Source organism: Aspergillus eucalypticola, assembly GCF_003184535.1.
Source record: "Aspergillus eucalypticola CBS 122712 chromosome Unknown BO83scaffold_1, whole genome shotgun sequence".
NCBI lineage: Eukaryota > Fungi > Ascomycota > Eurotiomycetes > Eurotiales > Aspergillaceae > Aspergillus > Aspergillus eucalypticola.
The window spans coordinates 1515671-1537101 of record NW_020290275.1 but is presented as its reverse complement, the minus strand read 5'-3'; the positions used below and the strand labels follow the sequence as shown (position 1 = coordinate 1537101).

General features: G+C 50.2%; 10 protein-coding genes and 2 non-coding genes across 12 annotated transcripts; 8 read left to right on the top strand and 4 right to left on the bottom strand.

Moving 5' to 3' along the window:
* Positions 1-624: 624 nt before the first annotated feature.
* On the top strand, positions 625-2300 carry hacA (transcription factor HAC1; the record flags this gene model as incomplete). The annotated part of the gene is made up of 2 exons (XM_025533757.1): positions 625-1137; positions 1199-2300. The coding sequence occupies exons 1-2, from the start codon at positions 932-934 to the stop codon at positions 2298-2300; spliced, it is 1308 nt and encodes a 435-aa protein (XP_025393547.1). The 5' UTR covers positions 625-931.
* A 489-nt stretch (positions 2301-2789) lies between these two features.
* On the top strand, positions 2790-3545 carry BO83DRAFT_302284 (putative SNF7 family protein Fti1/Did2; the record flags this gene model as incomplete). The annotated part of the gene is made up of 2 exons (XM_025527145.1): positions 2790-2834; positions 2955-3545. 2 exons carry the CDS (start codon positions 2790-2792, stop codon positions 3543-3545), a joined length of 636 nt encoding a protein of 211 aa, XP_025393546.1.
* Positions 3546-3633: 88 nt separating this feature from the next.
* Positions 3634-4177, top strand: BO83DRAFT_10975 (uncharacterized protein). Its single transcript, XM_025525922.1, has one exon. It carries the CDS (start codon positions 3721-3723, stop codon positions 4054-4056), a length of 336 nt encoding a protein of 111 aa, XP_025393545.1. The 5' UTR covers positions 3634-3720; the 3' UTR covers positions 4057-4177.
* Positions 4178-4255: 78 nt separating this feature from the next.
* Positions 4256-4328, top strand: BO83DRAFT_t8. Its single transcript has one exon. It is a non-coding gene; the product is annotated as a tRNA-Lys (tRNA).
* A 401-nt stretch (positions 4329-4729) lies between these two features.
* On the top strand, positions 4730-7656 carry BO83DRAFT_394963 (uncharacterized protein; the record flags this gene model as incomplete). The annotated part of the gene is made up of 7 exons (XM_025533046.1): positions 4730-4920; positions 4979-5473; positions 5535-6059; positions 6487-6625; positions 6683-6759; positions 6814-6887; positions 6956-7656. 7 exons carry the CDS (start codon positions 4730-4732, stop codon positions 7654-7656), a joined length of 2202 nt encoding a protein of 733 aa, XP_025393544.1.
* A 289-nt stretch (positions 7657-7945) lies between these two features.
* BO83DRAFT_302468 (3-oxoacid CoA-transferase) lies at positions 7946-9805 on the top strand (the record flags this gene model as incomplete). The annotated part of the gene is made up of 5 exons (XM_025527153.1): positions 7946-8183; positions 8251-8535; positions 8593-8779; positions 8832-9585; positions 9671-9805. 5 exons carry the CDS (start codon positions 7946-7948, stop codon positions 9803-9805), a joined length of 1599 nt encoding a protein of 532 aa, XP_025393543.1.
* A 464-nt stretch (positions 9806-10269) lies between these two features.
* BO83DRAFT_443571 (uncharacterized protein) lies at positions 10270-12540 on the bottom strand (the record flags this gene model as incomplete). Its single annotated transcript, XM_025536451.1, has 6 exons — positions 11912-12540; positions 11574-11835; positions 11108-11506; positions 10711-11031; positions 10421-10650; positions 10270-10360 (listed from the first exon to the last, which is right to left on the bottom strand). The coding sequence occupies exons 1-6, from the start codon at positions 12259-12261 to the stop codon at positions 10270-10272; spliced, it is 1653 nt and encodes a 550-aa protein (XP_025393542.1). The 5' UTR covers positions 12262-12540.
* A 168-nt stretch (positions 12541-12708) lies between these two features.
* BO83DRAFT_422554 (putative MFS transporter) lies at positions 12709-14356 on the bottom strand (the record flags this gene model as incomplete). Its single annotated transcript, XM_025535049.1, has 4 exons — positions 12709-13098; positions 13162-13303; positions 13372-13860; positions 13941-14356. 4 exons carry the CDS (start codon positions 14354-14356, stop codon positions 12709-12711), a joined length of 1437 nt encoding a protein of 478 aa, XP_025393541.1.
* A 1114-nt stretch (positions 14357-15470) lies between these two features.
* Positions 15471-15560, top strand: BO83DRAFT_t9. The gene has a single exon. It is a non-coding gene; the product is annotated as a tRNA-Asp (tRNA).
* Positions 15561-15747: 187 nt separating this feature from the next.
* Positions 15748-17900, bottom strand: BO83DRAFT_328984 (cytochrome P450). The gene is made up of 3 exons (XM_025528178.1): positions 17448-17900; positions 16549-17385; positions 15748-16496 (listed from the first exon to the last, which is right to left on the bottom strand). The coding sequence occupies exons 1-3, from the start codon at positions 17578-17580 to the stop codon at positions 15790-15792; spliced, it is 1677 nt and encodes a 558-aa protein (XP_025393540.1). The 5' UTR covers positions 17581-17900; the 3' UTR covers positions 15748-15789.
* A 434-nt stretch (positions 17901-18334) lies between these two features.
* On the top strand, positions 18335-20101 carry BO83DRAFT_351945 (putative cytochrome b5 reductase; the record flags this gene model as incomplete). Its single annotated transcript, XM_025528970.1, has 2 exons — positions 18335-18428; positions 18480-20101. 2 exons carry the CDS (start codon positions 18335-18337, stop codon positions 19784-19786), a joined length of 1401 nt encoding a protein of 466 aa, XP_025393539.1. The 3' UTR covers positions 19787-20101.
* A 504-nt stretch (positions 20102-20605) lies between these two features.
* BO83DRAFT_384336 (uncharacterized protein) lies at positions 20606-20950 on the bottom strand (the record flags this gene model as incomplete). Its single annotated transcript, XM_025532584.1, has 1 exon — positions 20606-20950. The coding sequence occupies one exon, from the start codon at positions 20948-20950 to the stop codon at positions 20606-20608; it is 345 nt and encodes a 114-aa protein (XP_025393538.1).
* Between the last annotated feature and the right edge of the window lie 481 nt (positions 20951-21431).

Genomic DNA, 21431 nt, shown 5'->3' with positions numbered 1-21431 from the left:
AGATAAAAATGGCACAGGCATCATCGGAAGAATAATCACCGTGGGGAATTGGGCTAGAACAAAGTGGAATGGAGTAAAGTCCGTCAATCATCTATCGACTATGTAGTTAGTATCTACTATGTACGTACCTATCTCCAAGGTATCTACGGAGTATGATCCGCAAGATTGCGAGTTGAGACCACAAGAGGGGCGCAGGGAGCCACCGGGGGAGGGTTCCACCTTGAGAGCGAGACTTGTCGCAGGTAAAGAGGCCTTTGAGACGGAAGGTGTGAAAGATGGGGCCAGAAGGGGGGCTTCCAATGTTGTGGCAGGGGGAAACACACTGGGGGGGATCTCTTCTCTCCCTTCGCAGTCCCTCCCCTCCCAAGCATTTGGCTTACAGAACGTACTGTGTAAAGTTACGGGGAACCATGGTGCCTGTAGTATTTACCGTACGGTCATCTGGGGCGCAAAAGGGCACATTCACCCAACCGGACATTGCACAGGGGCGTAATGGGTCTGTAACGGTTACCGGAACTTGGCTGACGACGATGACTCCGCCCCCTTACTTGCAGGGAGGCGGCCTGATCTGACCACGTTGGCCTTTTAAAGAGTCGCTCACTCCCCCAGCTCTCACAGTCGATCAGGAAATCGTCCTCACTCTCATCCTTTTATTCTTTCTTGGTTATTGAGGACACCTGTCCTTCTTGGCCCCATCCATCTTGTTGTCTGGTACACTTGACCTCAGGCACCACTTGGCCAGGCCTGGCCCCCCCAGCTTCCCCCGTTATGACACCGTGGCCTGTGTTCCTGTGACACGGGCAAGCAGACCTCCACAACAAGCTGTGTCGACCTACATCACCGTCCTCCCTTGCAGTGCGGTTTAAGATAAGGCTCATAGTAATTTGATTGATCCACAATCAAAGATCAATCACCTGTCACGCTTGCAATAATGGAAGAAGCATTCTCTCCAGTCGACTCCCTCGCCGGCTCCCCGACGCCTGAGTTGCCATTGCTGACAGTGTCCCCGGCGGACACGTCGCTTGACGACTCGTCGATGCAGGCAGGGGAGACCAAAGCCGAAGAGAAGAAGCCTGTGAAGAAGAGAAAGTCATGGGGCCAGGAATTGCCTGTCCCGAAGACTAACTTGCCTCCGAGGTAAGACATTTAGATCCATATATAACTATATCTATTCACATGATGCTAATTCGACATCCAGAAAACGGGCCAAGACTGAAGATGAGAAAGAGCAACGTCGTATCGAGCGCGTCCTTCGCAATCGTGCGGCAGCACAAACATCACGCGAGCGCAAGAGGCTCGAAATGGAGAAGTTGGAAAATGAGAAGATTCAGATGGAACAGCAGAACCAGTTCCTTCTGCAACGACTATCCCAGATGGAAGCCGAGAACAATCGCTTGAACCAACAAGTCGCTCAACTATCGGCTGAGGTCCGGGGCTCCCGCGGCAACACTCCCAAGCCCGGCTCCCCTGTCTCCGCTTCTCCTACTCTCACCCCCACCCTGTTCAAACAAGAGCGCGACGAAATCCCTCTTGAACGAATTCCTTTCCCCACACCCTCTATCACCGACTACTCCCCTACCTTGAGGCCTTCCACTCTGGCTGAGTCCTCCGACGTGACACAACATCCTGCAGCGGTGTTGTGCGACCTGCAGTGTCCGTCGCTGGACTCGAAGGAGAAGGAAGTGCCCTCTCTCTCTTTGACGTCGGCTCAAACCCTGAACCTCACGCTGCCGATGATCTTGCAGCTCCTCTTTCTGACGATGACTTCCACCGCCTATTCAACGTTGATTCACCCGTTGGGTCAGATTCTTCAGTCCTTGAAGACGGGTTCGCCTTTGACGTTCTCGACGGAGGAGATCTATCAGCATTTCCATTTGATTCTATGGTTGATTTCGACCCCGAGTCTGTTGGCTTCGAAGGCATCGAGCCGCCCCACGGTCTTCCGGATGAGACTTCTCGCCAGACTTCTAGCGTGCAACCCAGCCTTGGCGCGTCCACTTCGCGATGCGACGGGCAGGGCATTGCAGCTGGCTGTTAGCGAGCAGTTTCGCCAGGGAGATGCATCGGCTATCGATGGTAACGGAGTCCAATGGAGCTGGGAGTCCTTGTTGACCTTGGCGTGGACGATAGACCTACTCGAAAAGCCGGGACGACGCAAACGAATCTTGAGCGGTTTGAAATCAGCGAAAACTGGACGGCGAAGTAATATCGGCAAGTCTCAAAGGAGTACACGGAGTTCATGGAGTTCACGAAGCACCCAAGAGGCGTTGACGTCTCTCCTGATGGGCAAGCATAGTTGAGGTTCCGGCTGTAAATTATCATAAATCATTATAATTTTATTTTAGATTTTCAATACAGCAGTCAATGGTCTGCTTATCAGTTTCCTTTCGCTTCTTGTCATCGACAGGTGACTCGGAATATTAGTTTCTGATCCCGTTGGATTTGCAAGTAGCTGAGCACCATAGTATTGTAGGTACCACATCAGTTCTTTAGGCATCAGCGGTAATACTTTACTGCCATTGTTGTCAACTGTAGTCGGCATGCAGGCTGGAGTGGCACCTCCGCGCGCAGCGGATACGGCGATCGGGATGACGTTGCCACGCAGTCCCCCGCCCTCCCATCTAGACTGTGACTGTCTGTCCATCGGGGCTGAATGTTGCCTCCCGCTTCCAATCCTTTGACCCCAAACTTCCCATCTCTTCCATGCGCCCAAGCCTCACATTTTGCCTAGATACCCTTTTTGTGCTCACTCTATTTTTCGTCACCTGTTCCTTTAGTCCTAGAACAAAATGGTTCGGAAGGATCCTATCTTTGAAGCCCGTACCAATGTCAAGGTAGGCGGTGCCCCATTATTCCCCCTCTCTGCGGCAACATTTCAGCGTTTGCCCGCTTATCAGCACTCCCTTGTCTGAGTAATTGTCAGTTGGCTGATTCTATTATTGTCCATCTTTTAGCTACACTCTAATCGACTGAAAAAGGAGGCCGCCCGTGCCGAAGCGACCTTTAAATCCGAGAAAGCTAAGGCCGACAAGGCCATGAAAAACCGCGAATTTCAGATCGCCCGCATCCATGCCGCTTCTGCCGTACGAGAAAAACGCAGACAGGTGACCCTCAAGGCGGAGGCTGCTAGAGCAGATGTTATTATCAACGAGCTCAAGGCTGCGCAGAGCACTCGGGACACGTCTCGAACGCTTGCATTGGCATCACGGGGCTTGGATGCTGCTTCCAAGAGTGTAAATCTTGAGAGCTTGGTTTCCCATGCGAACAATTTCCTGGCGCGCTCCGAAGATTTCAAGATTGCTAGCAGTGCGATCGAGGATGTTGCGCAAGGGATCTCTTTGCAGGAGAATGGCGCAGAGGGTGAAGCCGATGTGGATCGCCTGATGGAGCAACTTGCTGATGACGCTGGGGTGGATCTCCGGATGGCTTTGGAGCAGGATGCTGCTGCTGCTCCTAAGGAGGAGGTTAAGGCTCCGAAACAAGTTGACACTGAAGTTGAGGATGGTTTGGATGCTAGGCTACGAGCTCTCAGGGCGACCAACTGAATCTCAACAACTTCGTTTTTATCGTCCTCTACGGTCACGTTAACTTTGGCCTTGTACTTGTTGTTATGCTTTCGGATTCGGCGAACTTTTGGGGTCTAACAGCGCGTTGGGTATTTTTAGCTTTGAGGTTCAGTTACTCTTGAGAGTATATTGTTCTGTGGGCGCTCATGACTATATGGTCCATCATCATGCTATGCTTTACATACTTTGTGGGTTCTTGCAATCTCTTTCGTTACATACCCGTGAAAATCGCACTTTTGCTGCATACGTTCATTGTCTTGCCATGCATTTGAAGGATTTCCAAATGGTCGGTCTTATAAGAGAGACGCACTTTTCCTCTGCACAGATACTGTTCGAGTGGTATAGATACCTTTCCTCATATTGTCATTTTCGGTCCTTTCTTGAATTGGTACGTTTCTTCCATGCACGTGCTCGATTTTCTGTCCATGGACGATTATGGAGCATTGTTACAAGGAGAATGTCTTTTATCCATACGCTCATTGTGGGGTAGGTACCATCGTCTATTCAAGACAAGTGTTTCAAGGAGCAGTGACATGGTCAGTATGTAGGATTATGGCCGCTAGTTAACAATACATATAAAAAGGGTGCATAGAGGAAATTCTCAGTAGGCGCAGCATTATACTTCATTGCCCCCTCACGGCTGTTGTAGACTCATAAATTCTAAATAGATACCAGTATTCAACGAGCAAGCCCGGCTAGCTCAATCGGTAGAGCGTGAGACTCTTAATCTCAAGGCTGCGGGTTCGAGCCCCGCGTTGGGCTTTCCTTTTTTTGCCCATCACAAAGTGTGTTTGTTCACCACCCGGCTAACATGACTTGTCCTTCATTTTTCTTCTTCCACCCGTCTTTTGCTATGCTTGTACCTTGTGCTCCCAATTCAATCGACCTCTCGTAGGCCTTCTTACAGTTCTAGCATAGCTGAAACTCTTTTCCAGAGCCACAGCCGTTTACTTCCGGATGTTGTTCCGCCACTGTCTATGAATGCCGCGTAAAATATGTTTCCGTGATCGTCATTTATCAGCCAGTGAGCCACTTTTGATCCGGGCCGTGTCATCTTCATGAGCCGGTAGTATGTTTCCAAGACCCAGCCACGAATGTTGGGATAGCGAAAAGGCTATACCCAACAACCACAAAGCTGCTTGAGTTAACCCTTGTAACAGGCGATGGATAGCTCCGCTGCGTTGGATCCCAACAAAGCATCTCATGGTCGACAAGCCGCCTGCTTGAATTGTAGGAAAAGCAAGATCCGGTGCAATCGAGGCCAGGATGATGCGTCGTGTAGCAGATGCAAACAGGCCAATGTTGAATGCATCATCCCCAGTCACCATGTCGGTAGACAGAAAGGGGTCAAAAAGTACGCGCTAAACGCATTGATCTTTCAAGGACCCCCAAGCTGACATGGTGAAAATTAGCAAACGCAAAGGCCTTGAAAAAGCATTACATCAGATTGAACAGGCCATAAAAAGGCCGAGGAGTGATGCGTCAGGGTCTGAGGCGGCCCAGAAGCTCATATCTGACCTTCAAGAGATGCTCAGCAATACACGCGAACCGCAGTTACATAGCGAGGCAGACGACCAGTCCGAAGATTTTGACCGGTCCTATACGTACCATTCGCCCCGGGATAATATCGACGATAACCTGTCTCTAGATGATGCAGAGAATCCTTTGCAACTACTCGCACGTGCATCTGATCTACAGCTATCGCCGACCGAGGTGCGTGGTGCACACAAATGGCCACCTTCAACAATTCAACCATCAGGCATGCTGCAGAACAGCACCGAAGGAAGCGACCCTGCCGCGCAATCATATTTTGTTCCTATCAGGGCAAGTCTAGATGTTGGCCCGGATATAGACCCCATCGACATCGGTCTTGTAACTCCGAGTGAAGCTGAATCGCTGTTCTCTTTGTATGCCCAGGCTGCGTTGACTAAATTTGTGCCTTCATAGCTTACTTACCATTGATGCCAGCTTTTATCAGAACCTCGCACATACTCGATGGGGCCTTGATCCCCTGGTCCATACTGTCTCGTTTGTGCGGACCCAATCCGCATTTCTATTCACCTCTATCATGGCCGCAGCTGCATTGTTCTTGCCATCTGCTACAGCACTGTCGAAGCGGCTATCTAGACACTGCAAGACACTTGCTCAGAATGTCATTGTTCGACGCCACAGATCTGTTGAGATCGTCCTAGCCTTCATGGTGAATGTTCCATGGATGGAGCCAGGTAGTTGCTTAGGAGATGACGATACATGTTCCTACATTGCCATGGCTCTAGCTGTTGCTTTGGATCTTTCGTTGAACAAGATTGTGCTTCCATCATCTAGCTTTGAGCCGAGTCTACTTAGGAGACTCGCCAAGGCCGAGACTATCGATGCAAAGAGAGCTCTATACATGGACCGATTTGATGGCGTAGAGCCGACATCTGCATGGGGCCGAAGACTTCTTCGAAGGCGCGAGAGAACTTGGATAGCGCTGTTTGTTCTCGAAAGAGGGTAAGCATTTCATTCATCAGAAGCTCTGCTATTATACCTGTGAGGCACTACTACCACATCAGCCACGTTCCTCCATACCACACTTCCCTCATGGCACACCCTGCTGCCTACTTCGAAGGGTAATGCTTTCTCCTTATAAAATTTTCCTCTTAGTACAGGCAGAGGCCCTTCCATCTTCTTGACAGAGATATTTACCTATCTGAAGTATGAAATACTGCCTCGGGCCTGAAATCAACCAAAACTACAGATAATAGAGCCTCTGCCCGTACTAAGAGAAAAACCTTATAAGCAGAAAGTCTTACCCTTCTTCAAGATGGGCGGCAGGTTGTGACACGAGTGAAGTGTGATGTAGAGGACGCCTGGCTGGAGTGGCGGTAGCATCTTCCTTATACATGGGTGTAGCACCCGTCTAACCCTTGGCTTGCAGTGTATGTTTAGCTCGCGGACGAAGCTATACAGTTCCTTCGACAGCCCTTATAAACCACTGCGATAAGTGGCATGTGTCCGATTCTGCAGACTCGCGCGATGGCCCGATGAACTCAATGGCTGTCCTCAGACGGAACCTGGTAAGTACACTGGCGGTCTCAAGCGTACGAAAGGACCTTTTTGACCGGAGCGAATAGGATGGTCTCTTCCTGAGAGTAAAAGCCAATTGCGATAGCCACCAGGTCACAGATGCCGGGTCTGAGGTAGCGCAATCGTACGTGTGCATCCCACAAGTTGTGGACACGCGAATAACTCACGGCGTTCCCAGGATCAAGAATATGATTGAAAGCTTCTACGACCAGTGGTATGAGATATGGGCACCTGAGATAGGGGAAGGTCACTGTAAGTCCCTCGTAGGGGTGTGGCAGGCTCGCATCAGCCCATTGTACAAACGGCTAATCTACATCAAGCACGCTCCCTTCCACCGTATGTGGAGATTCTTGTAACGCATACGAGGTTATCGACATATGGTGGTGTTATCAATCACCCTACAGCACCCGTGGAAGTCAAAAGATTCTTTCGTGCCGCCGGCCTATCTTCTGCACTAAATGTCTTGAGAGCAGCTATACAAGGAGAGGCGCGATTGAAGTCTATGCCTAACAACACAGTCATCATGATATCCTTTGCTGCATGCTCAGCACTTAGTCTTAGCGTCATGCCAGAAGACAGCAGGTCTAGTTTGGCGCCAAGTGTTCATAATCTGATCGAAGAAACTGCAGGGGTCCTCGAGCGTATCGGAGCTACTACCCGCCATAGAAACGGCGCCTCTGTTCTCTATGGGCGCTTTTTGAGGGCGCTTGTCAGACGCGCTCCTGTAAGCGCAGGCTCCCAGAACGGACCGCGAGGCTTGGTCGAAACGGGGGCCCTACAACCTCCGCCAGACTTGGATGGGTATTGCCCAGTGGCTTCCGGGACACAGCCATCCTCGATACCGTCGCCTTTTATATGGCCTGAACCACTTAGATTTTCTGCCATGTCCGATGACCAGATCATAGACGCAGTGAACCGGGCTGGCACTGCATTTGGGACAACTGTGCCTGACGTCCCACTGGATGACCTAATGACTTGGGACTGGTTCGACGTCGGAAATGCGGCAGATTTTGGCTTCTGAATGGGTGGAAGCTTGCGCGCAGATCGGTGGCTACGCGGATTGATGAATGATCTCATTTCTGGTTCCGATCCGAAGGGTCCTGGGAGCTCCGCCGCTCGGCGACCAGAAGTAGCGCCGAGTGCCGAGGGGTGCCGTTCTCAGCTTCTCATATTAACCAGCCCGATTCCCTGCTTTTCTTTAACTGGATAGCTTCTGCAACACTTTCTCGATTGCTATTTAGATTATTTTGTCGCCACGAGGGAAAATGGCAACCATTCGATTATCTGCGTCGGTCTTGTCGCGAAGGTTGATGCTCCGTCCGCAATGCTATCGACGGTCGCAACCACTCACGAGCCTCTATGCGCCTCCCGCTACTAAAGCCGGTAGCCGGGCCAGATACTCAACTTCTACACATGAGCAAGCTCCGCGGGCTCCGAAGATTGATCGTGCCGCTTCAAAGTTATTCAAAGATGCGGATGCGGCCGTAGCAGATCTGAAGAGCGGGTCAACCATTCTTAGTTCAGGCTTCGGCCTATGTGGTGTCGCAGGTAAGGTCTCTCCTCGCGCTTTGCCAGATAATAATACAGTTTGACTGACAAAACAAAACTACTGTAGAAACGTTGATCTCTGCGATACATCGCAGAGGGGCCGACAACTTGCATTCCTTGACGGCGGTTTCGAACAATGCTGGTCTCGCTGGGAAGGGCGGGCTGTCTACCCTAACGCAAGCGGGACAGGTCAACAGACTCATACTTTCCTACCTGGGAAATAACAAAGCTCTGGAGAAGAAGTACTTGACGGGAAATATTGCCATCGAACTGTGTCCACAAGGCAGTCTGGCCGAGCGACTACGTGCTGGAGGAGCTGGGATCCCCGCGTTTTATACCCCCACGGGAGTTCGTAAGTCGTTGGTCACTAAGGGATACATGATATAAGTTACTGACTTGCTTTTGGCAGATACTCTGCTTCAGAAGGGAGAGATCCCGGTGCGTGTAGACGAATCCGGAAAGGTGCTCGAGCATGGCAAGCCCCGCGAGACAAGGGAGTTCAATGGAAAAACTTATATGATGGAGACTGCACTCAATGGGGATGTGGCGATTCTCAGAGCATGGAAGGCAGATGCTGCAGGAAATTGTGTTTTCCGGTAGGCATTTCTCGACTCTTAAATACGATGAATTGCTAATGATGTGACTTAGTTACACTACGAAGGCATTCGGCCCCATCATGGCGAAGGCAGCAGCCCTTACCATTGTGGAAGCCGAGAACATTGTCCCCATTGGCTCAATCGACCCTAATGATGTCGATCTACCTGGAATCTTTGTTGATAGAATTGTCCCCGCAACCGATGAAAAGCATATCGAAATCAAGAAACTGCGATCTGACAAGGGTGATGAGGCAAACAAGAAGGCAGATGACGCTGCGACTATCCTGCGGAACCGGATCGCCAAGCGGGCTGCTCGGGAACTCAAGCAGGGTTACTATGTCAACCTCGGTGTTGGTATTCCTACACTGGCCCCCTCATTTCTGCCCGAAGACGTAAAGGTTTGGATCCAATCCGAGAACGGTATCCTGGGAATGGGACCTTATCCGACCGAAGAGGAAGTTGATGCGGATGTCATCAACGCCGGCAAAGAGACCGTCACTCTGGTACCGGGCGCTTCCACATTTGATAGCAGTGAGTCGTTTGGAATGATTCGCGGCGGGCATGTAGACGTGTCGATCTTGGGGGCTTTGCAGGTCGGCGCGAACGGCGACCTGGCGAACTACATGATTCCCGGCAAGGTGTTCAAGGGAATGGGAGGAGCCATGGACTTGATCTCCAACCCCGAGAAGACCAAGATTGTGGTTGCCACCAGCCACACGGCGAAGGACGGATCCCCGAAGATTGTGGACCAGTGCAGCCTTCCTTTGACTGGCGCCAACTGTGTCAGCACTATTATCACCGAACTGGTAAGTGGGAAAAGAGCCCTGGCCGATGACGGCAATCAGCAATCTTTCAGGGAAGGAAAGACAGAACTAACAGCGGACTATATAGTGCGTCTTCCAGGTCGACCGGACCAAGGGCGAGCTTCTGTTGACGGAACTGGCCCCAGGCGTGGAGGTCGAGGAGATTCAAAACAAGACTGGGGCGAAGTTTACGGTTGCGGAAAACCTGGAGATCATGGAGTAAAATGAGTCGAGGCTGGGTGTACATGTTATGAACCGCCCGTTACCTGTAAATCTACTTCTTTGGTTATATATATTGTCAAGACAAAGGATCAGCTGACCCTGGCTGGAGTGAAAGTCTCAACATTATATGGAGTATCATTACTCTTGCCCGGTCTTCTTCACCTCAATGATCCATAATTACCGTACCCAGGAAATCAACCACACATATGATATAATAGATCAATGATATACTACTGCATGCAAGATAAGGTGAGCTTATCCAGCTTTCAAAGACTGTATTGTATGTATATTGAAAGCCCTCCAGAGAACTAGTAGTGCTTACTTACTTACTACCAGCATACATAGCCGACCACCCAAAAAGGGCATGGAACCAATGTATAAACGGGCATCTATTCCGTTACTGCCATCTCCAATGTCCTTTTCGCCATCAAAAGAGTAGATAGAGAGAGATGCGGCGTATATATATCATGTTTGCAATTGCACCTCCAGGAGGACATTCGGAATGGCGGTGCTATTCGCCGGCATGGAATAAGTGAAGTTCCAAAACCTAAAGTCACTATGAAATGTGTTAGCTTATTGATCACCAAAAAAGGCGCTAGAGAGAGGCTTTATATACTTGATGACTTGGTCGCTCAAGCTATACGAGATGTTCAGGGTATTCGGGTCCATATTGCCCGACACGGTAATATCCAGGCCAACAATGTCCTCCCAGCCGGCCACATTCCTTTGGGTCTCAAACGGAGATACCAGAAACTGGAACTGAGAGGCCGACGTTCCACGTGGATAGGTCAGGTTCAGATACCCGGGTCCAACCTCGGCATTCAGAGCCGGCTCCGTCGCATACAACTGTGTGATGTTTATTAGTTATGGCCTTTGATTCCGTATAGTTGTTCTAGGAAAACCCACTGTTATCCACCCTGTTCCAGCCCCAGTATCCCACTGAATGACAGCCGGGTTAAACTGTGATGGATTAATGGCCGGGCCACCAACAACAGACTCATTGAAGGTCTCTGCTCCAATGCTGATGCCTTCACTCAGCCACGCAGCCACCTGTCGCGGGAAGGAGTCATATGGAATAGAGTAAGCGGAAGTGTTGACCGTATGCTCACCAGGGAAGGCCTTCAGGGCTTGAACGGCCGATGACGGGACAAGCGAGTTATGAAAATTCGACAGGATAGCTATCAGGGGCGAGATGGAAAAGTCGGAGTTATGAGACATCATATACACCTTGTATTTTATCGGTTGTTAGCGCCCAGACCCAATCAGCACAGTAATGATCCACCCCCCGGCCGGTCCTGCTCACCTTATCAATAACCGGAGAAGTCTCTTTCCCGACCAGCGACCAAATATGTCCCGACATGATACCAAAGTACTTTTGCATATCAAACCCATAAGCTCGATCCCAAGGACCTGCGAGGTTCTTCAGCCCAGCATGATACAACTCCCCAATGGTGTCCCATGTATCCTGCAACATCTCCTTCCCTTTCCCCTTCATGACCGAGTCCTCTGCAGCGTACTTGGCCCACATGGTCAACGCAATCAGGGAAACGCCCGTGTACGTGGCACTGTTGAATTCCGAAAGCGTGTCTGCGCGATCGAACAGCTGGATGATCTCCTTTGCGTACGTCTCGCCGGAATTTGTCATATTCTGGTCTCCAAGTTTGCGTCCCGTCCAGCCTGTGATGATGGCACGCATTAAGGACTGCGCAGTCAACTAGTCAGCTAAACTCTCACTTATTCGTATGGAGAGTTGATGAATCCTCACTCACCGGGTTCGTATACGAGGGATACAAATTATCATCATCCACTCCACCGACCCGATAACTGTCCCCGGTAGTGTCATTGTAAAGCGAGGCATGCATCAGTTGCGTCATATCTGCATCGATCAGATGCGGGAATTCCTCGAGAGCTATGATAAAGGCTGTGCCGATGAACTCTCTCCAGTTGGGGTCCCAGGTATCGTAGATGATCGGCGGGTATGCTGGGGTTCCTACTGTAGGTTCTTCGGGATATTGCTGGTAGTCTCCGTACCTGTGTGAGACGCATAGGCCGGCCGGTTAGTCAATTATTATGTTTAGGGGAAAATGCCTCCCAAGGTGCTAATCACACCCACCATTGATCACTTGTATCCTTGAACTGCGCATCTATCACATTTCGAATGATAGTCATGGCCTGAGCTACGTCATCGCCCTGATCCCGAGCCAACAATCCCACGGCATACCACACGGACGTCCTGGTATCGTGTCGCAGCGCCGTCGCAGCACTCGGATCATAGACATATCCCGCCGAAGCATCATATATCCGATCGAGGTAATCCATTGACTCTGTGAATAGGTGGCATGTATTTGTGGGCCAGGATGACTGGCACCAGCCATTATTATTGCTAGTACTGGCTGATACCGCCAGGGTAGTAGATCCGACGAGTGCGAGCACGACTGCTCTCAGATACCGCGACATTTTGTCTAGAAACAGAACCAGAAAATCCGAGTTAATCCTCACAAAGTACGCACAAACAGCGGGAACAGGGAATGCCAGTGTTTTATCCGTCTACATCATCGCTTTCCATCTGCGGGGGAAAATAAATACAACACAACCCCATCGACGACCATTATTGGTGCGAGTTATTTTCCCCCTCTCCCCCTCTGTGGGGTTCGGGTTTATCGCAAGTTTTGTTTGTTGACTTCGGTCTTTTAGCCGAACTGCATGGACTGGTTGACTCTCCTATATACTAATTCCTAATCAATCGGGTTGGGATCGGCCGAAATGCGGGGTTGCAGGTGAGCTAGCATTTCATTTATCCCAGTCCCTATCTATCTGTCTATCTATTTATCCCTTAGTTGTACAACCAGTGATAGATAGATAAGATAGGGCTATAAGTATTATAAATAGATGTTACAGAGAAGTTTAGGCGGCTTCTTCATCTTCATTCCTTGGTGCCGGTCGCCGCTGCTGCTTTTCCTTTCCGGCAAAACTGAGCAGCATGCCAATGTCATAGACAGCCTTCAAAATACCCGCAATGGTGAATGAAAGCCCGAAGACACCTCGATCAGCCAAGATACCGGTCAACAGAGGTCCAAGGCTCTGGGCACAGGTTTTGACGACATTAATCGATCCCATGATAGCCGTGCGACGGTCCGGCGGCAGCGCTGCAGCAAGGAAGGCCGAGCGAGGAGCCACATCCATAGTTTGAGAGCAGGCGCGGAGCACCAAAAAGGTCAGCGCCAGCGGGAGAACCGAAGGAACTGGGATAAGTGCCAAGCAAACAGCGGAGGGAAGATGAGTGAAGACCATGGTCTGCAGTAGTCAGCAAAAGAGTGGCCTGATGTCGGAAAAGGATATATCTCGGAGAGAGCAAACCTTGACATTGCCAATGCGCTTGGCGATGGATGAGGCCACCAGCACCGAGGCCGCAGAGATAAGGCTAGTTGTGAAGAAGATGGATCCGAGTGACCCTTCAGGGAGGGAGAACTTGCGCTTAAAGAAGTATGTCATCCACGACCTATACGACATGTCAGTCTCATTGAACTATACGGTTTAATGGGGCCAGCCTTGAAAGAGTTGCCATACAGAGATGCCAGTCCAGAGGCGAACGAGTCCAATGCGAACAGGATCGCAAGTCGCAGAAACAAGGAGACGACCTCGGAATCGCCGAGGAAAGAAAGGATCGATTTCTTCTTTTGAGGCTGCTGCTCTTGAGGGGCGGCGTTGCTCGTTTGATCGCCCAGCAAAGGTTGTCGTTCACCCTCATTAATAGACCGTTGCGCAGGCTTCTTCTTCTCGGCCTCGACAGCGGAGCTCAGTGCAATAGACAGGAGAAACTTGAGCGCGCCGATAGCGGCGTAGGCAAAAAAGATTACTCGACAGGCGGGGATATAGGGCCATCCCCAGATAACCTGAAGCAGGTTGATGGCCCATCCACCGGTCATCATGCCCAGAGCGGTGCCCGCATTGCCAATCAGCGAGTACCAAGCGAAGATATCGCTCAAGATCTCTTTGGGGGTCAGATGGGCCAAAGTTGATTCTTCGACAGCCCGGAAGGGGCCAATTTCGTTTCCACTGTTATTGAGTTTGTAAGCCCGTATTGTCGGGGATACTATAAATAGTCGGATGCTTCGCTCGGAATTCGGAGAACTCACCTCGGACTTATGACACCGAAGACGGCCGCCGCCAGAAGGACCCAGTAATTGCCGACCGAAGCAAAGAGGATGCCGCTGCCGACCATCAAAGCTGAACCCAGGGCGAGGACGGCCCTGCGACCCATGGCATCGGCGAACAGAGTGAGGAGGAAGCTGATAGCGACATCGCCCACCAGGGTCAAGGTCATGAAAAGACCGATGCGTTCATCGGAGATATCCAATGCTGAGAGATAAGCAGCCAGTATCAGAGTTGAACCACCGTAGGCGAAGAGACGCACAAAGCGCTGGGCGCAGAGCAGTTTGACATCTCGAGGGGATTGCCAGACTGAAGTCAGGCCAAGTTCAGCGAGGATGCGGTGATGCACACGCGTTCCTCGCGCAGAGGCGGAGGAGGGTGGATCGGACGGAGCCGACATGATAATAATGCGCCCTTAAGTAAAATAGGCAATCAACCCCTCAATTGAAAAAGTATGGTAGTAAATATACAAATGTAATGTAAATATGGACAAGAAGAAAAGGAGGTAGAGAAGGGAGAAAGAGAGCGAAGAGGGGGAAGGAAGAGAGTAGAAAGAGAAGAAGGATGGAGGGGACGGGGAGGCGGAATTGAAGTTCTGCAGATCGTCTCCTCCAGGCAGCCAGGCACCCCTGCAGCCAGGCACCCCATCCAGGGTCCAATCCAGAAACATCAATTAATCGGCTGTCATCAACACCTCCAATTGGACCTGCACTCAAGTTAAGTCTTTAATTCACTTAGAAGAAGTTCATCTTGCTCTAAGTGATTACTCCACGAAATGCCCAGCATTTTCGTCAATCATGTTGGGAGTTAGTATGTCTGTTCAGCCAACATGACACGCCCTGATCCTTCCTCTGTCCTCGTCTTTCTCCTATTTTGCTCTTATACTTTTTCATTTATCATAGTCCATGATGACCTAGTCTCTCGTGCCTTACCTTGACCCCTTCTGCTTCTCCATTCCACTTAGAAAGAGCTTTTCCCTCACCGAGACCTTCACCGGTTGTAGCTACACCAGGACAGTCAGTCTCTTCTATGCCGAACTACGACCAGAAAAGCCTAATGTTGATTTAGCTCCTCATAGGAATTTGTGAATATTCTCTTGTGTTACATCCAAATCTACTATGGAGCATCCAGCTGGCAGGGAGATATAGGAACAACGTATAATAAGCAGATGAGTAATAACTACCGAGGGTGGCCCACTAATAGGGCTGATAAACACTCAGCCTTACAGTAGAAGTCAACCTTTTCAGACTTCATTCATCTAAACCTCATAACCTACCCACAAAAGAAAAGTGATAGTAGCTATACCGTTTACCAATATGAGACTAAAATAGTTCTATGGCGTTGCCAACCTGTGGTTCCTTGGTCAATTATTCAGTTAACAACGCAGATAATCCAGAGGCACGAAAGGGAAAGTCAGGCGAACCGATGTACAGAAAATAAATAAACCAAGGATATTCCTACGCTCCTCAATGCTGCTGTTCATAACATTAAGTCACAATTCACAACATATAACATCCTCGATGGTCTAACGGTCATGATTTCCGCTTGTCAATCCCTACTGGGAACAAGCGCGGGAGACCTGGGTTCGACTCCCAGTCGGGGAGATGTCTTTTTGGTTTTTGGCCTTTTGAACCGTCCAACCCTATCGGGCCACCAAGATGTCTTGGTTGACTTTATCTTTGTAAGGGTAAGACGACAGGAGATAAAATAATCAGAAAGGAGAAATCTATCGTGATATAGGGACAATATAAACGCTACTCTATTTACAAGAACAATGCACATCAAAACACACTCAACAAAGGCTCCAACTCTCGTCTCTCGCTCAGTAACTGTTCAAAGCGACGCCGTTATAGGAGTTTCCGTCTTCGGCGGCCACTTGAGACGCCGTTCAGCGCGGACATACAGGTTATTCGGCCTGATCAGCTGGAACATAGGATCGTACTCAATCGGGCCGTCAGTCTCCTTGGTGAACTTGTACCGGTACACCAGTTTCGGCAAGAACACCTTAACTTCTTGCAGAGCAAAGTTGAAGCCGATGCACATCCGAGGACCGGCCGCGAAGGGAATGTAGGATGATTTGTGTCGGTTCTTGACCTCTTCAGTATCCCATCGGTCTGGGTTGAAACGCGTCGGGTTGTCCCAGACGTCGGGATTATTGTGAAGGTGATGAAGTGCACCGATGACGACCGAGTCTTCAGGCAGTTTGTAGCCACCAGGCAGAATCATGTCCACCTTGGCTGTACGCGCGGGTTGGTAGGACGGGTTGTGTCGGCGCTGGGTTTCTTTGATAAACTTGTCCATGAATGTCAGACGGTCGGTCAGGTCGGCGGTGATTTGCGTATCGGCGTCGATGCCGTTATCCACAAGCTCTTGCAAAAGCCTATCCTGCACACCAGGGTAGTTGACGAGACTGTAAATCAACCATGACAGCAGCGAGCTGGTGGTGGTGAAGCCAGCTCCAGTGGCGACAACCAGGGCTTGGATTAAGCTCGTTTTGGGCAACTTTTCGCCTTTGTTATCCGTCGCCCGGATAGCGTAGTCTGTTCGGCAGTTAGCGGCTGTCTGGAAGGTGATAGCTCTGGGTTGACATACCAATCATGTTATGGGCTTTTAGGGCGGCATCCTGAAGTGGGAGATCCTCAACACCACCACGACTAGCGTTCTGGATGGACTCGTCGACAATGTTCCAAACCCGTCCACGGATTTGTTGAAGACGTTTAGGGTCTCCGAAGGGCAGTTTTGCGTACCAGTCACCTCTGGCAGTGATCTTCTTGTTCAGTTCAAGGGACTCGGCAATCAGAAGGATCAATTCATGCGGGGGTGCATTCATGTTGGAGAAGTGTTGGAAGTCAATTCCCAAGACTAGCTTTCCAACCGCCTGAGAGCCAAGCTTCAACATGTATTGATAGACATTCCACGCTTCGCCTTGCTCATCAAAGGCATCAAACACCTTGAAGGCATCCTCAACCGTCTGCTGCATGACTGGCGCATAATGACGGACAGCCTTCGGGCCGAATGCGGGTGGGAGAAATTTATGGGCAGTTCTCCATTCAGGTGTGTCGGTGTCGCCGAGGAACACACCCGCTTCTTTGTTTTTGATTGCATGTAGCGGATGGGATTCATTGATTTTCTTAGTAAAGAAATCACTTTCCGAGAATACAATCGCACTGAGCTCTGGGTCGTTCGTGTGGTATACCGTGCGGCCGTAATTAGTAGTCTTGAAGAGAGGCCCGTACTGCTCAAACAAGCGCTGGTGGTTGCCCAAGTGATCGGGGTAGATTTCAAAGAAATTTCCAATTATCGGAAGCCCCTTTGGCCCCGGGACCTCTCTCACTGGTTTCCCATCAATGGCGATACTAATTGGGGTTTCAGAAGCGATGATCTCAGCCACACTGGTGAAGACGGCGTCTTCAGACTGAAAGCCAATGCCTAAAGTAGTCAGCTTGGAGCCGATTCTGGAAAAGGACAATGGGAGATAGGAGGTTTGGTACCATTGGGGTCAACTATCGCAAAATGCGCAGCGATTAGGTTTCTAAGCCCATCATAATCTAGCGATGAGTCCACTTCGATCTCTCGAGCGGTTGCCACGGGCTCACCCAGGAGATGAAAAAGCTTTGCAGACATGATGAGAGTGGTTGTTGAAAATCTCTCGACGGGCGGTTGGGGAGATTCTGCCTGCCAAGGGCCATCGTAGAGCTTTATAGAGAGTACGTACTATCTCTAATAAAACCACCCCGATGCGACAGACAAATCAGGGCGAACGACCCAGACTGACAATTAACCCACATAGACCGGTCATGGTTCTCGCTATCCACATAGCACGAAATTGAATGGTTTCTAGTTTCAGCGATAGTGCACCAATGGCGTTCATTTCAAAGACAATTATGCGCATAGACATTGAAGGCCTCGGTGCCTGCCTCGGTTGTTTCGTGAGTCGCCGTCACCGAAAACTTGAACTAACTGCAAAGAAGACAACGATCGCCACCCCAGACCCACTGGCTAAGGAGTTTCTGCCATGAAAAGGAGAATGCTATGGCAGGCTCAAACCAAGAGGTGGGTGGCTTCATCGGCTACGCCGTGCCGACCCTCCAGTCGGGCCGTTAAGCGTCAGACGTGGCCAATCTCCGAAGGAATGATACCGGCCGAGCCAAGAGTTGCGAGACTTTTAGCAACGCAATGTGGGTATCAAGTTGACAATTATGTCGCGCTTCATTAGACGCATACCGCTGCTATACCTCGGAATAAAAATTTGGCAGTTATAATGCCAGAGCCTTGGTTCATTTCGTTCCCTCCTAGCAGAACGGTTATCTTTTAAATTTCATCAACTCTCCTTCAACCAAAAATGGCCCAACCTGTACCCTTAGACTCGACAACCACAATGGGAGCTGATTCCCAGCTTGCCGAGTATACATTGGCCGATGTTGCCAAACATAACCGCAAGGATGACATCTGGATTGCCATCCACGGGCAAGGTAAGGGCTTTTGAGGTATTCACGTGATGAATTACTGAAACTGTTACATAGTATTTGACATCACCGAGTACCTGCAGGACCATCCAGGAGGCGTGGATGTTCTCCTTGAGACCGCAGGCACTGATGCCACCGCAGATTTCGAGGATGTCGGCCATTCGGAAGACTCCAGGGAGATCTTGCAGGAGTATCTGATCGGTACCCTGAAGGACGCTAAAAAGTTTGTTCCTCCAAAGGCAGTCCGTGTAATTACTCAGAAGCCAGAGAAGACCGAAAACCCAGCAACCAATCGTTCGTCGCTCCTAGCAGTCACTGGGGCCTTAGGAGCGGTAACGACCCTGCTCTACGTTCTGAATCGGAAGAGTCCCGGAGTTTTCGATATGAGAAGAGTTCTTGGCAGTGCCATGCCACAAGAGTTCAGTGGGATCAGACTACCAGGCGGTGGATTCGCCAATGGATTCCTCGCTGCCACGCTTTTCTCCTGCGCAATTGGCAGCGTAGTGGCGCGCCAAGCTGCCAAAATGATGAAGATCGAACATGGGTTCATGCGCTATCCTCCGCATATCAAAGCTCGGAAAGTGGCCCGAGCAGACCCTCACATGGCAAAGGGCTTCCTCGACTCCAAAGAATACCAGCGTCTACCCCTGATCCAGAAGGATTTGTTGTCGCCCAATGTGTACCGATTTGTATTCGCTTTGCCTGATGCCAAGGGCGTGATTGGCCTTCCCATTGGACAGCATGTTGCCATCCGCGCCATTATTGATGGGAACACAGTGAGCCGATCCTATACCCCTGTCTCCAACAATTTGGACTTGGGCCGACTCGAACTGGTCGTCAAGTGTTACCCTGATGGTCTACTGAGCGGTAAATACCTTGCCAACCTGAATGTTGGGGACGAGGTGGAGTTCAGGGGACCCAAAGGAGCCATGCGCTACAGCCGAGGGTTGTGTGCCAAGATTGGAATGGTAGCTGGTGGAACAGGCATCACCCCCATGTATCAACTGATTCGGGCTATTTGCGAGGACGAGCGTGATACGACCGAGATCAGTCTGATCTATGCTAACCGGAGCGAGGGGGACATCCTGCTGCGCGAGGAGCTGGAGGAATTCGCTCGCAAGTATCCCAAGAACTTCAAACTCTGGTACATGCTGGACGCGGCCCCCGAGGGGTGGATGTATGGGTCGGGCTACGTGAATGAGACTGTTCTCCGTGAAAGGTTGCCCGTCCCGTCAGCAGAGACTAAGGTTATGCTCTGTGGGCCCCCGGGAATGGTAAACGCGTGCAAAAAGACCTTGGGCGCCATTGGATTCCAGACGTCAGGAACGATCTCGAAGATGAGTGACCAGATCTTTTGTTTCTAGATAGAACATATAATATTAGACCCAAATAATGCTCCAGACTTCTTTTTCTACTCATCTTCCCGATGAAATTGACCGTAATGCTGGAGGAATGACGCCTGGGAAATTTGTACCGCACGGGTGTTTGTCGCTCAACTTGGGCGACGATGGTCACTCAGCACGGGCAAGGCCCGACTGGCTGGCAAATCAGAGGGGCTAATACGTACGGTTTAGTGGATGAGGTTATGACAAGGGTCAAGAGGGTCTGCCATCTCGAATTCCTGAGATAGCGGACCAAGCCCGAGTACACAGTAATTGTGGTGTTACTTTGTGAGCCGTTATGTGTCATTTGTGCGTGGTTGGGAAAAAGGGAGCATCGTATGGACTAGTCTTGCCAGAAAAGGCAGGCCGCAGTGGAGGCAACTAGGCCATACTTGCCTAACCGAGACTGGTGGCTCCATCCTGATAATTAAACGCTCCACCTTCCAACTTGGCTTCGACTTTCTAGAATTGCTTCTCTCGCGTTGTACCTCGGCTTACCTTTGCTCTGCCCTATTATGTGGCTTAGTCTGTTTAGTGATCTTGGTTTTTGCTTCATATCTTTTCACCCCCAATCACCGCTGTTTCGATTGTTGTTGCATAATTGTCTTCTGGTTCATAACGACCTCTGCTCCCGAACAATGTACAGACGCCCTCCCTACAGTAGTAGATTACGTCCTCGTCATTAAACGAGTGTCAAACAACCGAGGCTCAAAGTCTTTATCTAGATGCCTTACTCCCTTGAGAGGGTCCCGTTTCCAGGCTGACGACTCCCTGCCGTGTTTTCGTTGAACCGCATCCACTCTACATTAACTGGTCTTCCCTGGAATAGAAATCCTTTTCGGTCTTAGGAAGAGTGGTAGGTGTCTGTTTCAGTGTCTGCTTGAAATTGTTGCCTCCATTCTGGCCTTTCCTGCTTGCCTCATTCAGCTGGCTGCTGACGATGCGTATGCTGATAAAGGATTGGGTTCGCTTAATATAGAACCCAAGCGTCAAATGACACAACAACAAGACATGGTCTGCTCTGATTGTGCTAAAGCCAGCTAAGGATAAGGCCAAAAGCAACCGGAAGACCATGCAGAGCATGTAGGTGTAGTAGGGAACGCCCGACCGGGCAGGTGCGAGGCGTTGCATGCGGCAGCCTGCCATCTTTCATTCAGCAAGCCGGTGGCCTCATCGGATATCATATACAAGTATTCCCTGTATTATTCACATTCCCAGGATTATTTGTGTCCACCAAGGCGACCTCTTTTGCATAAGACACGGCACACGGCCTCGACACCAATTACATCATCTTAATAAAGGGTCAATTGTCATGGCTGATGTCTCATAAATAGTTCTCATCAATCTACTCCATAAGCCTGGCCACATCCCCCACGAGATCATTATATTCCCTAGCCGCCCCTTGAATTCGCACAGAACTTCCTAATTCTTACCTTTGCAGTCAAGTTACACGCTCGATGGTCGTCACAATTGACTGGGCCCAGGCGGGAACATTCGCTTGACCGGTGTTCATTATGGCAAGACTCGCCATAGCAAAAGCTGCTTGCTTCGCTTTTGTTTGAGCCGCATTTGCCAGACCCTGATCCTTGATCAGAAAAAGCATCATCATCAGCTAGCTGAACGAGGC

Coding starts and splice junctions, on each gene's coding strand:
- BO83DRAFT_10975 (XM_025525922.1), top strand. CDS start 3,721: ATGGTCCATCATCATGCTATGCTTTACATACTTTGTGGGTTCTTGCAA.
- BO83DRAFT_328984 (XM_025528178.1), bottom strand. CDS start 17,580: ATGTCTGCAAAGCTTTTTCATCTCCTGGGTGAGCCCGTGGCAACCGCT. Junction 17,386..17,447: donor TGCGATAGTTGACCCCAATG/GTACCAAACCTC, acceptor TGACTACTTTAG/GCATTGGCTTTCAGTCTGAA. Junction 16,497..16,548: donor AAAAGCCCATAACATGATTG/GTATGTCAACCC, acceptor ACTGCCGAACAG/ACTACGCTATCCGGGCGACG.